This window comes from Megalobrama amblycephala, linkage group LG3, assembly GCF_018812025.1.
Source record: "Megalobrama amblycephala isolate DHTTF-2021 linkage group LG3, ASM1881202v1, whole genome shotgun sequence".
Classification (NCBI taxonomy): domain Eukaryota; kingdom Metazoa; phylum Chordata; class Actinopteri; order Cypriniformes; family Xenocyprididae; genus Megalobrama; species Megalobrama amblycephala.
The window spans coordinates 26,843,142-26,858,463 of record NC_063046.1 but is presented as its reverse complement, the minus strand read 5'-3'; the positions used below and the strand labels follow the sequence as shown (position 1 = coordinate 26,858,463).

General features: G+C 35.9%; 1 protein-coding gene across 1 annotated transcript in view; it reads right to left on the bottom strand.

The window, feature by feature from the left end:
- Nucleotides 1–2,812: 2,812 nt before the first annotated feature.
- The window catches only part of plxdc2b (plexin domain containing 2b), a 73,412-nt gene continuing 60,902 nt past the window's right edge, over nt 2,813–15,322 (bottom strand). Inside the window, exons 10-14 of the mRNA XM_048184728.1 lie at nt 14,840–14,900; nt 13,576–13,729; nt 10,264–10,302; nt 5,977–6,137; nt 2,813–4,912 (exon numbers count right to left, since the gene is read on the bottom strand). Of these exons, the coding sequence (XP_048040685.1) occupies nt 4,793–4,912; nt 5,977–6,137; nt 10,264–10,302; nt 13,576–13,729; nt 14,840–14,900 (535 nt within the window). The 3' untranslated portion in view covers nt 2,813–4,792. The remainder of the gene's footprint in view (nt 4,913–5,976; nt 6,138–10,263; nt 10,303–13,575; nt 13,730–14,839; nt 14,901–15,322) is intronic.

The window sequence follows — 15,322 nt, the reverse complement described above, 5'->3', positions numbered from 1 at the left end:
CATGTACTGTTACATTATAAAAAAAATATTCGTTTTCAGAAGTGTTGCCTTCATTATTTTTCTGCGTATAAAGAAAATAACAGTACTTCTGAAAATCATGCACTTGCTTGAAATAAACAGGCCGACGCCTGTCTTATAAATATGCATTAGTGACATAAGTTGAGAAAAAATTATACTAGAAAAAAAGCAATATGTGCGTTGAGTGGATATGTGCAAAAATGTACTAAATGGTTGGAATATATGAAAAATGTTAATCAATACTATTGACACATTTGTTCACAGAACATTTTCCAGTTGTATCCAAACAAGAGGAAGAGGCACAGAAATAAATAGGCCGACGCCACTAATATCAGTAGCTTAAAGGATTAGTTCACTTTCAAATTAAAATTTCCTGATAATTTACTCACCCCCATGTCATCCAAGATGTTCATGTCCTTCTCTCTTCAGTCGAAAAGAAATGAAGGTTTTTGATGAAAACATTCCAGGATTTTTCTTCTTATAGTGGACTTCAATGGCCTCCAAATGGTTGAAGGTCAAAATTACAGTTTCATTGCAGCTTCAAAGCATTCTATGCGATCCCAGACAAGAAATAAGGGTCTTATCTAGAGAAACTATCACTCATTTTCTAAAAAAAATGTAAAATTACAGGTGCTGGTCATATAATTAGAATATCGTGAAAAAGTTAATTTTTTTATTGTAAATTATTTTTAAAAATGAAACTTTCATATATTCTAGATTCCCTACATATAAAGTAAAACATTTCAAAAGTTTTTTTTTTTTTAAATTTTGATGATTAGAGCGTACAGCTCATGAGCTCAAGTCCAAAATCCAGTATCTCAAAATATTAGAATATTTCCTTATATCAATCAAAAATAGATTTTCAAAACAGAAAAGTTCAAGTTCTTTAAAGTATGTTCATTTGTACACTCAATACTTGGTTGGCAGCACATATTACAGCAAATGACTTGCTCCTAGCACAAATTACAGCATCAGTGAAGTGTGGCATGGAAGTGATCTGCCTGTGGCACTGCTGAGGCACTATTGAGCCTTCAGATCATCTGTATATTGTTGGATCGACTGTTTCTCATCTTTCTCTTGAAAATATCCCATAGATTCAGGGGTCAGGCATGTTGGCTGGCCAATAAAGCACAGTAATATCATGATCAGCAAACCACTTGGAAGTGGTTTTTGCACTGTGGGCAGGTGCTAAAGTCCCGCTGGAAAAGGAAATCAGCATCTCCATAAAGCTTGTCAGCAGATGGAAGCATAAAGTGCTCCAAAATCTCCTGGAAGATGGCTGCATTGACTTTGCACTTGATAAAACACAATAGACCAACACCAGCAGATGTCACGGCCCCCCAAATCATTACTAACTTCAGAAACTTCCCACTAGAGTTCAAGCAGCTTGGATTCTGTGCCTCTCCAGTCTTCCGTCAGACTCTGTAACCATGATTTCAACATGAAATGCAAAATTTACTTTTATCTGAAAAGAGGACTTTCGACCACTGTTCACTGTCCAGTTCTTTTTCTCCTTAGCCCAGGTAAGATGCTTCTGATGTTGTTTCTGTTTCAGAAGTGGCTTGGTAGTCCTTTTCCTGAAGATGTCCAAGTGTGGTGACTCTTGATGCGCTGACTCTGGCTTCATTTGACTCATTGTGAAGCTCTCCCAAGTGTTTGAATCGGCTTTACTTGACAGTATTCTCAAGCTTGTGGTCATCCCTGTTGCTTGTGCACCTTTGCCTACCCAATTTCTTCCTTCTAGTCAACTTTGCATTTAATATGCTTTGAAACATCACTCTGTAAACAGCCACCCCATTCAGTAATGACCATCTGTGACTTACTCTCTTTGTGGAGGGTGTCAGTGATTGTCTCCTGGACCATTGCCATGTCAGCAGTCTTCCCCATTAGTGTGGTTTCAAAGAACAAGAGATACCCTGAATTTATACTGTAGGGATGGTCATTTAATGAAACTCAAATGTAAATATTCTAATATTTTGAGATACTGGATTTTGGACTTTCATGAGCTGTACGCTCTAATCAACAAATTAAAAAAAAAAAAAACTTTTGAAATGTTTTACTTTACATGTAGGGAATCTAGTATAAATGAAAGTTTCATTTTTTAAAATAATTTACAATAAAAAAATGAACTTTTTCACGATATTCTAATTATATGACCAGCACCTGTATATACGTTTTTAACCATAAATGCTCATCTTGAACTAGCTCTCTTCTTCTTCTTCTCTATTAGCATTCTGGCACTGTAGACACTGCTAAGAGTATTACTGCCCTCCACAGGCCAAAGTTTGAACTAATTGTTATATACTTGCACTATATTGTATTGTATTTTAATTTGAAAGTGAACTAATCCTTTAATATGATTTATTTTACATTGGAGATCACATGACAAGCAACTGTAGAAATTTTACTCGCTATTGGACTCTTTCGGAATAAAGTAATCACTGCTGATTGTGAATTGAGCATTTCTACAATGGCATTGGTAACTGAAACCTTTACTTTATCAAATGAATGTATTTGTAATTATAGTGCAACCCTTTCTACCTCCCTATGCCAATCCCAAACCCTGAACATAGGATCCTACGGAGCCCCTAAAGGGACATGATGAGAAAAAATATATAAGATGGGAGAACGCAATTTGACTTATATATTGTGTGTGCAGTTCCATGCCATTATTTGGCCATATTTACTTTGATGTTACTATAAATATGCATAAATATACCTATATAATAGCCTTTAAAACATAATCAGGAATGGAGTAATTCATTTTGACGACCAGGTGCATGAGACAAAGTTGTCAGTTTAAACAACTTTATTATTTAATCAAATTTTATTATGTAATCAAATTGACAGTAGTAACACAAGAGTACACAGATTACAGCATTGTGTATTTCACTGTCTCCCAATGTGTGGCACAACATGATGATTATGATTATCAAAAATGCAGGTCGCTAATATGTTTGTTTCCCAGATTTCTGATAGCAGACATCACTGCTGAACAGAAACTTGATTTCATTCAACAAACATATTGTTTGAGATTATTTCACAAAATAAGCATCCACTTCAGACCTCACATTAGTGTGCACTCATATACATTCAGATAGATTCAATGTCATACACACACTTACATACACATTCAGGTTACATTTGCTGAAAATAATCAGGTCTTCCAGTGGAGAAAGTTGATAAAAATAGAATTTAGACCTTGATATTTGGTGAGCCACCCTGTTATGAGGATAAAAAAAAGAGAGAGAGATAAATACATCTCCCTTGCATGCATGCATTAAACGCAAAATAAAACAAAATAAAAAAAAACAAAAAAAAAGAAATTAAACTTTCAGGAACTGCCCCAATGCATAGGTTTGCTGAAATAATCAAACAGAAGACAAAAATATCTACTACTGTCCATCTCAACCAGTTGTACAGTATTTAGGAAATGTTTTCCAGTTGTTTTCTTTCTATATATTCTGTTTGTGTGTAATGACATGTCTTTGGTCACAATACTTGAAATGTCTTTAGGAGACATTTTTAAAGGAGAAGATAATATAATGTGCCATACTTAATTCAGTTTTATAAAGATAAATATTGTAAACCTTCAAAAGCAAAATCCTTTTTTATTATTTAGAACATACTAAATATTCATCATACAAGGTTGCGATGCTCTTTGTTACTCTTTCTGTAGAGTAATAAACCACATTATTTAAGTCAAAATTAATTCATTATTGCAGTTCAAAAACACACTGCTTCTAATCTTTGTTGCTGTGGTGACCTTGACATCAGTAGGAAAGCTCTATATAAAATATTATACAATAACTCAATGTCTGTCCAGCTAAGGACTGACAGCTGTCAGTAGATACCTCTTGTCTTGTCTTTCAATCGGAAATCAGTCCAAATCCTTGATTTAAACTATGATTTGTGTAAGGGATCATGTACCGCAATATTACGACAAAAACAGCAACAAAAAAAAAAAAATCAAAACAAAGACGCACACACACGTAATCTCACAAGCGCCTGTCTTGTAAATGTGCATTAGTGACATAAGTTGAGGAAAAATTATACCAGAAAAAAGCAATATATGTGCGTTAAGTGGATATGTGCAAAAATGTCCTGAATGGTTGGAATATGGATGAAAAATGTTAATCGATACTGTTGACACATTTGTTCACAGAACATTTTCCAATTGTATCTAAGCAAGAGAAAGAGGCACAGTATCTATAACTAAAGTCATCCAACATACTCCAAAACATCAGTTCAAATCAAAGGGATGAAAGCATAAGCGAATATGACCAAAAAAAAAAAAAGGAAAACAAACATAAAAACCCTACAAAACCCATTTGAAGATATATAAAGGTCTATATAATGAATGTGCAGTTTAGAAACTGTCATGACAAGAAAAATCTCTGAGAGGCACATCAAATCAGAGAATTAAATGTAACTGCCTTCAGTTCAATGTCGATTTTGAGGGTGAAAGGTCAAAGCCTTATCCAGTACAATCAAGGTTTCCAGAGCCGCTCCTTACATCATGTCAGGAACCGATCAGAAGCTGCTGAATATTTCCACTGAATGTAGATTGTTTTGTTTTGAGAGTTAAAAGCTGGATCCAAGCATTTGTTTTGTGGGTGCCTCTTCCAATCAAACACCACACCCTCACTGTTTTCAGTTTCATCAGTGTTCACGGTGGTTGGTGGAACTTTATGATTTGAGATGTGTGAATTTGTAGCAAGACATCAAGAAAGTTGCTGGGCTGTGTGTGACTTAAGAAGTCAAAGGTCAAATCTCAGCACTGCTCTGATTCAATAAAGCCTTCTTTTTCTTGACCCATAGGCTCTACCTCTGCATACGCTGGATGACCAGAACCTCGACGAAATTTCATTGCAGGCCATCTGCTGGGACGTCTCTGTAAATGTATTAATTTGATATTGATAAAAGATTTTTTTTTAAATGTGCATTCCACATCAATACCTATACAAGTCAATACATACATATTCTACTAGATGGTTCTACATAACATTTACATACATTTTTCAAGCCAACAAAAATTCCTGACTTTACAGTTTGCCGATCTCTGCATTTTTTTTTGTTTTGCTTTTAATAAGTAATAGCTCACACAAAATGACAATTCTATCATCATTTGCTCACCCTCATGACCTTTCCAGACTTTCTTGCCTTTGTAGAGCAAACAATTAATTTGAACTACAATGAATGAGGACTGAAGCACCATAAAAGTGTTCTTCCTTGGTGAAAAAAATCCAGCATTGCTGGTCACCATCATAAGCTATGTTTTGCCTGCTGGAACGAGCATGGAATCCTGGTTGTTGGTTTTCTGGTCACCAGCATGGGAAGCAGAAGTGCTGTTGGACCAACATTCCGGTCCAAAAATTTAGTCCTAAACCTATCCCTACCCATAAATTATCCCTAAAATCAGAGGGAAATGATATGTGAACAACATTGGCGTAGGGCCACCTAACCCTGGTTTTGAGCCTAAATGTGACATAAACTGGAAACTTGTCCCTCAAATCTGATTAGTTAATTGAAATGTTGCCCCAGGATCAACAAAGACATTCATCCAGGAACATGTTGCACTTGGAGAAATCATGTTCTGTCACCAGATAGACCAGCACTATACCAGCTCTAACCAGTATTAACCAGCCTGGACCAACACGGAACTCATGCTGGTTTTATGCTTGTGTTTTCGGCAGGCTTCTCAGTGAGTAAGTTGATTTGATTCACAGAAATACTGCAAAATGAATCACAGAATTATTTGTTCATGAATTCAACTTGACTTCTTTTATGGTGACTTTGAAACCTTTTTTTGGAGCTTGAAAGCTTCGATACGCATTCATTGTAAATGCATGGAAAATAAAGACCAGCACACTTCACAAATTTACCTTTTGTGTTCCACAGAAGAAAGGAAGTTAGCCAGTTTTATTTCTTATTTAACTAAAACCTTCTCACTCTCACCTCAATGAAGAAGAGTCCTGCAGCAGAACTCGGGTGGTGGTAGATGTAAACGGTCACCAGGACAATGACCACCATGATGAGCAGAAGCAGGAGCATCCCAAGAATCAGCCCCATGTGCAGGGGGTGAGTGCTGTTCTCTGCTGTGCTTTTTGCCGCAGCAGCTGAAACACACATTATACCGTATTTAAACTTCTTAACACTGATGCACTTCACTTCACTCATACTGTCAGAATGCCTCAGTCTGTGTTTGTACACACATAACTGCACTGCTTGTAATATTCTCAGTGAGAATGAATCAAGAAACCAGTAGAAGGTTGAATCTTGTAGTCCTTCTTTTGAACAGAAGAGAGCACTGTCTCCACAACTAATTTATGCTGTTTGCATCTTTGTGTTTCGGTGGCTTCAGTATCTGTCCAAGAGGCAGATAGAAAGATTAATGATGGAATAGAGTCAAAGCCATAAATCTTAATTTTGTATTACGGACATTTTCAACTGGCCCCAGTGAGAAAGATTTACTATGGTCTGCAGTTCTTGTGTTTTTGCACTAAGCCAGGGCCCTGTAAAAACCTGCTGAGCAGACTCTGTGGCAGCTTTGAGACTACCAAATGAGTAGGAAAACCTCATTCTTTTTCTTACGGTGTCTATTATAAATGTAAAGTTGTCAGTTGAATTTGCTTTATCTAAACGTGAATCATATAAACTGTATGTCAATCACTAAAAATGCACTACCTTTATGTAGTGAAATCTAAATGAACTGCTTTTATTCAAGACTGAAATATTCAATATAAATAAGCAGTTTTTTGTCCATTTCAGACCTTAATGACTTTCATTTTATGGACAAAAAACAGACATTCTCCCAAATATCTTCTATTGTGTTCCAACTCCTTTATCTTTCATTTTATATATCTGTGGCTCCATGATCCGTGAAAACATCTCTGCACATACTGTATCTTGACAGAGTGTCGTTGCTATTCTTTTCTGTCAATAACTTTATGCTACATTGATATATTTCATTTAAATTGTGCATTGTATTGTTATATCCTTACAGTACCCAGGTGTTACTTACTGAACATTTATGCATTTTATATGTAATGCTATGACTCGTGTAATTTTTTGGCTCTGTATCTGTTATGTCAATATGTGAACTAATTTCCTTAGGTCCAGAAATATCTGATAAATGAGCGAGTAAAACTCCATTTTGTCTATCAAAAAAAGCCAAATGCTAAGTGAATTATACGGTTCTTTAAGCAAAAAGACGGCAAAATGATTGACTGACAGTACAGGGAAGAACTAATAATGAGGCAGGGTTTCTGTTGTTATTCATTACAGCCAAAAGTGCCCATGCCCACTTAAGCATAGGAAGTAATTTATTTTCAATAAGAGGGGGGACTGAAGCTTAGCAGCCAAAGACAGCCTGGCTTTATGACTGTCATACTGAAACAAGATACAGAAAACTGTGACCAGGCAGTGCGCCGTGACACTTGTGGGTCCCTCAAATGTTTTGTCATCCATCAGTCATCACTCTTTATCTGATGCCTTCAAATACAATTTTAGACTTCAGTGGATCTGAATAATATTGATACATTTTCCTTTAGTGCATGCAGTGCTAATGGAGACATTTTGTTTAAATCAGTTATAAAATCAAGCCTTGGCTTAGTTTAATTGGCACAGACCCCAAGCTCCAAATCTTCGCCTGTGAAAATATTCCAGATTCACCTTCATTTCAGGATAAAGAGATGGTAAGATTAGCACTGCTCCAGTCACAAAAGGGCACAATTTTAAGAGGTCTCACCCTCAAGTTGTTCCAAACCTGAATACATTTCTTTGTTCTTTTCAGAAGATATTTTGTTGTGGGGCACCACTGACTTTCATAGTATTTTGTTGTTGTTGTTGTTTTATTAGTATTAGTATTTTCTTCCGTACTATGGAAGTCAATGGTTCCCCACAACTGTCACAACAATTCTTCACAATATTTTCTTTCGTGTTCAACAGAACAAAGAAATTTATACAGGTTTGGAACAACCTGAGGGTGAGTAAATGATGACAGAATTTTTATTTTTTAAAGGTGCTAAAGAGGATGTTTTGTTTTATACATTTTTGCAATATTACTTGAAACTGTCTTTACTAACTGATAAAAGACTATTTATTAGGTGCACTGAAAGTAATAATATTAATATACATCATCTGTGCACGAGGTAGGGCCTTAAAAACATCAGTCAATCGTTTACGCGATCATCGCTTAAACGATTGGCCCTCTGGCTTGTCAATCACTGCCGTGACGTTCCTTTTGAGAGACGAGCGCGGCTGCACTCTCCAGTAACTTTCCACACTCCACAGGCGCCGCATGCAATGTTTTTGTCAGGAGACAGGAGTAACAACTGCAGATTATGAGTTACCTGCGGTGAGTCCGACATAATGAATCCAAAAAACACGACACAGCGAATGCCGGTGGCAAACACTCGTGTTCCAATACGAGTGTTTACGAGTTTTGGGAGGCGTTCCTTTGAAATGTGTTGTGAAGGAGGGGGGGTTGTTCTTACGCATGCGCTCATTTCAAAAACTCAGTAACAGTCTTTGGATTCTCAGTCGACGAAAAAATCCTCTCTATCACCTTTAAATGACAAGCCTATAAAGGGTTAATCACAGAATGTGAACTGCACATATGTTTTCTCTCTTTATACACTGTACAAAAATGGTAACATGCCAACAATTACCTTAAGGAGAATTTATATCAGATCTTGCCCTTAGAAAATACATTTGCTGTTGGTGCATTCACACCATGCTTGTGACTTGTAACAGTTGTTATGCAAATGCTTTAATAAACTAAAAAGTTTATTATAGTTTATTATTAGCTTATTTAACATGATATTATCCAAATCTGTGCCAGCTACATCAAACTGTATTGTATATCTTTCATTTATTTTTTGGTTAATTTTGCATTAACAATAAGCAATTCTAGGAATTATTAAACAGAAATATTATGAGATACTTAACTACATTTTACTGCTGAAGTCACCGCTATTTTGAGTGTTTCTGCATGACATTGCAGCGATCAGGTGGTACAAGTCAGAGCTCTCGGATAATTCTGAATTTACAAATTGTAATTATGCATTATGCTTGTAAAGAAAAAGAATAAAGGGGTCCTATTCACTTTGAAATAACGATAATATAAAGCATTTGTTTTTTCAACATATAGAAACAAAGAGACATTTATCTATATTTGCCAAATGTGTGATGTAATTGATAATGTAACATTAAGACTGACAGCACATTAGCTTGAAGGTGTTATTTTAATTCTATATATTTACAACTGACTGTAGTAGTAGAAGACATTGTAAGCAGACAGTGCAGCGACAGGCTATTGTAGATTATAGTGAAAACATTACGTTTGGTGGGCTGGATAAGACATGATGTCTTGAAAGATTGAAATATGTACACAGACAGCTGGCAAGTGAACCACACTAACAACAAATAAATTTTTTTAATTCTTTCAAATAAATCTTTTCAAATTTAAAATCTTTCTTTCTTTACTTTGCCAAGATGGCCTTGCAAAATCAGACTTGCAACCAGAAACAAACACAAGTGAAAAGTCATCTTTTAAAGTCAAAAATGTTTTTATGGTGTGTTTGTTTGTCATGAGGGTAGAACTAGGGGGCTCTTTTGTTTAACTGTGATCATCTTCATAAACTGTTATATTATTTTACTTTTAATAAGTTTGATTTTATTTTACTTTTAATCTATTGCTAATGCACATATACTTTTTTAAAACTTCAAATCAGGAATCACAATATTCATATTATTCTATATTAGGTAAGATAATGCTTTCTTCTGGCTACATGTTTTCATTGGCAGAATGTGCTGTTTTCTGAAACGTTGAAGCCCTGACTGCCGTTTCCGACTGGTAAAGAAATATTGAGCTTGCTCCAAATTAAAAACACATGACCTGGATCATGCTAACAGAATTCTTGGGATACATGGGGAGAGATGAAAAGGAGTAAGGGAGAGAGAGAGAGAGAGAGAACGAGAAAGCATATACTATATATACAAAAAAATGTCCCCACATGGACAAGGATTTTGGATATTGCCATCTTTGTGGGGACATTTTGTTCCCATAACATAGGGTATACCTGAACCACACACACACTGAGTATGACCTTATTTGGGCATGAGTAGGAGAAATGGATGTTATTTATCAGAAAAGTGAGATCAGAGTGATGCAGCGCGTTGCTGTATAGTTCACAGACGCACTCTGAAACCACATACATTGCAGCAACGATAAGATCTTACCTCCATTGTCTTTGAGATGTAGCGCAATCTTGGTGTCATCTATAAAAATAGATGAGAAAAGAGACAGAAGGAGGGAGAGAAAAAATAGAAAAATAAAGCTTATTTTACATCTAGACAATTTCTCTCAATTGTAACATCATAGACCCTAAAAACAAACTTATATCTCATAAACAACTGTAAATGGGTCGCACATGTGTGAGGATCACTTCAAAGAGACTGTAGAATATATTTGTGATTGAAGAGCAAGTTACGGATTTGTAATGAATTTTTAATGAGCAATCCACTCCAAGATTCTTGAATATGCTTTCTGGTGATCTGAATAGATTCTGTCTGAGACCGACAGTTCAACATCTGCTGTAGGCAATTCTGATGAGAACTGAAATCGAAATGAATTAAGTAGCACATATACTGCTGATGTACCTGATGCTGCTGTAGTATCTGCTGTAGCCAGTGGCATTATAGCAAGATATCAAGCTTCTCATTTACATCATATTAACATCAAAGCTTTTCATTCACATACATGGATCACCTGATTAACTGCAATACTCCACACATGGATCAGGGTCAGATGGGGAGAAGAAAGTTAATTCTAGATTATTGTAAAAGACAAATTCATTCAGATAAAAATGTTCACCTAAAATGTGATTCCTGCTGTTAACATCTAAATTAATAGATATGACTCGGGTCAAAAATATTATTTAACACAACTGAATTAACTTTACATTAAGTTAAGTAACGCCAACAAAACTACATTTAAAGTTCCTTAACGGGATGGTTAACCCCAAAAATGAAAATTTTGGCATTATTTACTCAACCTCATGTTGTTCCAAACCTGTATGACTTACTTTCACAAAAGATATTTTTTTTTCCCCTCTCCATACAATGGAAGTCAGTGGTAACCAAAATGGATTGGTTACCAACATTCTTCAAAATAACTTATTTTGTGTTTTAAAAAATAAAAAAATAAAGTCATACAGGTTTGGAATGAGTAAATAATGACAGATTTTTTTGTTGTTTTTTTGGGTGCACTATACCTTTAAGGTAACAAATGCAGGTTACCACTTTTCATAGTGTACAGCAGAGTCACAGTTTTACAGTAAATATAGTTTACAGCATGAATTTCTTGATTGTTGGATATGGATCTCTCAGCTTTTTAATTTCGTTGTCTTAATGACGCAAGTTGGCAGTTAATGACATAGAAAAGAAGAAAAGAGTGTGTAAACAAGAGGTTTATGCCTTTTCAATGACCTCATAATTCACTGTCTTATTGAGCTTTCTGAGAAACAGTTAATGATGAACAGATTGTTTCATGTACTGTACTTAATCACTTTAAGTGGACTCCTGGCAACCCTGGGACTAATGTAATCTTTGTACCCAGATCTTTCCCTGCCTGTTAAAACAAAGAACGGTAGTGCCACTGACTTGTGCGAAGAGAGCAAGTATTCATAACTAGCCAGGCTTTCATTTCAAGACATGACAGAAACAAATACAAACATCAAATACCAACATCTTCTTTTATATACAGCTTCCTATATAGCTCCGCCCACAGTGAAGTCCCACTCCTCATAAATGTGCATAAAACCTCAAATATGTTCTCACTGGCAGTGACTTTGTGGCGTACAACCAGAGAAAATACTTGTCCCTGGACATATCTGGTTAAAGGGTTAGTTCACCCAAAAATGAAAAAGATGTCATTAATGACTCACCCTCATGTCGTTCCAAACCCGTAAGACCTTCGTTCATCTTCGGAACACAGTTTAAGATATTTTAGATTTAGTCCGAGAGCTTTCAGTCCCTCCATTGAAAGTGTACGGTATACTGTCCATGTCCAGAAAGGTAATAAAAACATCATCAAAGTAGTCCATGTGACATCAGTGGGTTAGTTAGAAGTTTTTGAAGCATCTAAAATACATTTTGGTCCAAAAATAACAAAAACTACGACTTTATTCAGCATTGTCTTCTCTTCCGAGTCTGTTGTCAATCCGCGTTCACGACTCCGCAGTGACGCTGCTGACGTGTTATCCGGTGCACCAGAGCTTCGTTTACAGTCTGAAGGAGACGCACGCTGTATTCAAGCTATTCTACATTGTTTATATTTTGGTATTGCTATATTTTTTAAAATGGTGTGTAAGTGCGCATGTCGCGTATGTCCTAATCGCCAAAAACAACGTCGTAACAGTGCATTACCAACGCCGACAGATGAAAGGATCCAATGGAATCAATCCAATGGAATCAATTCAATGGAATCAATTCAATGGAAAGGATTCCGGAAGAGAATACAATGCTGAATAAAGTCGTAGTTGTTGTTATTTTTGGACCAAAATGTATTTTCGATGCTTCAAAAACTTCTAACTAACCCACTGATTTCACATGGACTACTTTGATGATGTTTTTATTACCTTTATGGACATGGACAGTGCACCGTACATACATTTTCAGTGGAGGGACAGAAAGCTCTCGGACTAAATCTAAAATATCTTAAACTGTGTTCCGAAGATGAACGGAGGTCTTACGGGTTTGGAACGACATGAGGGTGAGTCATTAATGACATAATTTTCATTTTTGGGTGAACTAACCCTTTAAGTGTTACATTGACAGCTGAAGTGCTCAGTACCTAGGTAATAATTAGAAGAAGAAAAAAATCACTTCTTCATGTTGACTTGTGAACTAGACAAACAAGTAGGAGATGATAAAATTGAATTTCTTGAGCTGAAGTTTGGGAACAGCTATTGCTCCTCTACATTTTAAATATTTACAAGTGAATTCATAATTCAGAGATTGATAATTTATGCAGGGTTGTTTACTGTGTGATGTGTTTGTGCCTATCACAAAGAAAAACAGAACAAAGCACACAGCATGAGGTCAACAGTTAAGTGGTATATGGATGAGGTTGTATTTTCAGTGTATCTATCTTAATTGTAAGCATCAGTGTTTATTTAAAGAGAGATTCTTGTGTGGCGCTGGAGGAGAAGGAACAGCATGATTACCTACTGAATGCTATTTGTGAGCAAACCCCTTCAGCTACATTCTGAATGTTCTTCAACACGGAACATTTCTTCTCCAGGAATTGATTTTCCTCAGACTCATAAAGCACAAATAAGCCTTTCTTTTTCCGTGTCTATTGATTTATATAGAATCCATTGGTGCCCTCTTAACATTATCCTTCTGCATTCTTACCATGAGCAGTCACTTGTAACTAATGGTTTAGATCATTGACCCGTTGGTTTCCTGATGTCAGAGGATTGTAACATCAGTTTCATGATTCATATTTCAATCTAAGTTCTATGTGTGTTGGTTTAGGTATGACAGTACCTTCTGTTGGTATGCTGGTGGGCATGTGTGTTGGGGCTTGAGCAGAACAACACTCAGTAGTCCCTCTGTTCCTTGTGGTCATCTTATCAGCTGATGCAGTGGTCAGTAGATTGAGATTGGTAGTGTTGATGATGTCACAGGTGTTATCCTTTGTCTGCGAATGAAAGACAGGTGAAATTATCAATCTGACAAATCTAAAGTACTGTTTAGTTAGCAATATTTTATTATTTAAAAATTAGGGCTATCAATTTAACATGTTAATTTAGTGCAGTTAATCATACAAAAGAAACAGTCACACTTTATTTCGATGCTCCTCTTTAGAAATTCTACTAACAATAAATAACTTTGCAACTACATCTCAACTAACTCAACTTCAACTACTTCTCAGAGTATTAGTAGACTGTAAGCAGACTGTTAGATTAGGGTTAGGTTTAGTAGGGTTTGGGTTAGTAGAATAAGTTGAAATGTAGCCGGTGTTCAGACCTAGAACCTGGAAGTGCTGAATGTAAACAACGTACCAGAATGACACAGAACAGAAGATATTGTTGAATAAAGTCATTATTTTTGTTTTGTTTTTGCTCACAAAAAGTATTTTTTTGAACCACTGCAGTCACGTGGACTATTTTAACTATGTCTTTAGTACCTTTCTGGGCCTTGAAAGTGGCTGTTAAATTGCTGTCTATTGAGTAATCAGACAATTCTTGGATTTCATCAAAAATATCTTAATTTGTGTTCCAAAGATGAACGAAGGTCTTACGGGTGTGGATCGAGATGAGGGTGAGTAATTAATGACTAAATTTTTTGGGACATTTTTGGGTGAACTAACCCTTTAAGCAGACAGTCTACTAATACTCTAGTCTAATGAGTTAGTTTGCATGTAGTTGCAAAGTTATAGTTAGTAGAATGTCTAAAGTGGACCATTGAAATCAAATGTTTCCAAATAAACACACACAATCCATGCCTTTTTACTCACATTCCATAAAAAAGGCAACAACAGCAAAAGATACCAGTCTGTACAAACTAATAAAGCTAAATAAACAAATTAATAAAAGAAATGATTACATCTCAAAAAAACTAAAACACATTTTCATACATATTACTAATTATTTGTGGGCTTCACTGTTAAACAGTATTTTAGAAAGGCAAAAGGACAAAGAGAAAAATGCATGGGGTATTTTTCTCTCTCTGGAAATGGCAGACGAGTTCATCCATCATGTAGGCACAGAGATTTAGGATAGAAACCAACACACTTCCACATACACACCTCATCTGGGCAACTGCTATCCACCCAGTCCTGCCTATGGCGATCAAAGCCGCTGGAACACCTGTCATAAAAAATTATAATAGGTCATTAGTATTTTAAAGATGGCCAATAAACATGCAAACATGGTCTCCATCTTTTATAGATCCCACCGGTGGCCAATGCAGGGAAATCTTATGAAATCTTCAACTCTTCTAAGAAACAGTATAAGTGTGAGTTCCACGAAAAATACTTCTTCAAAACAACAAAAGGGCGAGTAAATCATAATAATGAATTTTCATTTACGAGTCCTCCATGAAACTTCCATTAAAAAAAACTGTTCACTGTGGTTCAGAACAGGAAATTCAAAACGGTGAAATATACCAAGGACTGTCTAAAGCAGTATATCACTGATAGATGCTGGCTTATAGAGTCAAGATTAGGCAGCACAGCTAGTATTTCTTTTCCTCCTCCCCTGCCTTCACTTTTTCTTAAACACAGAATGGC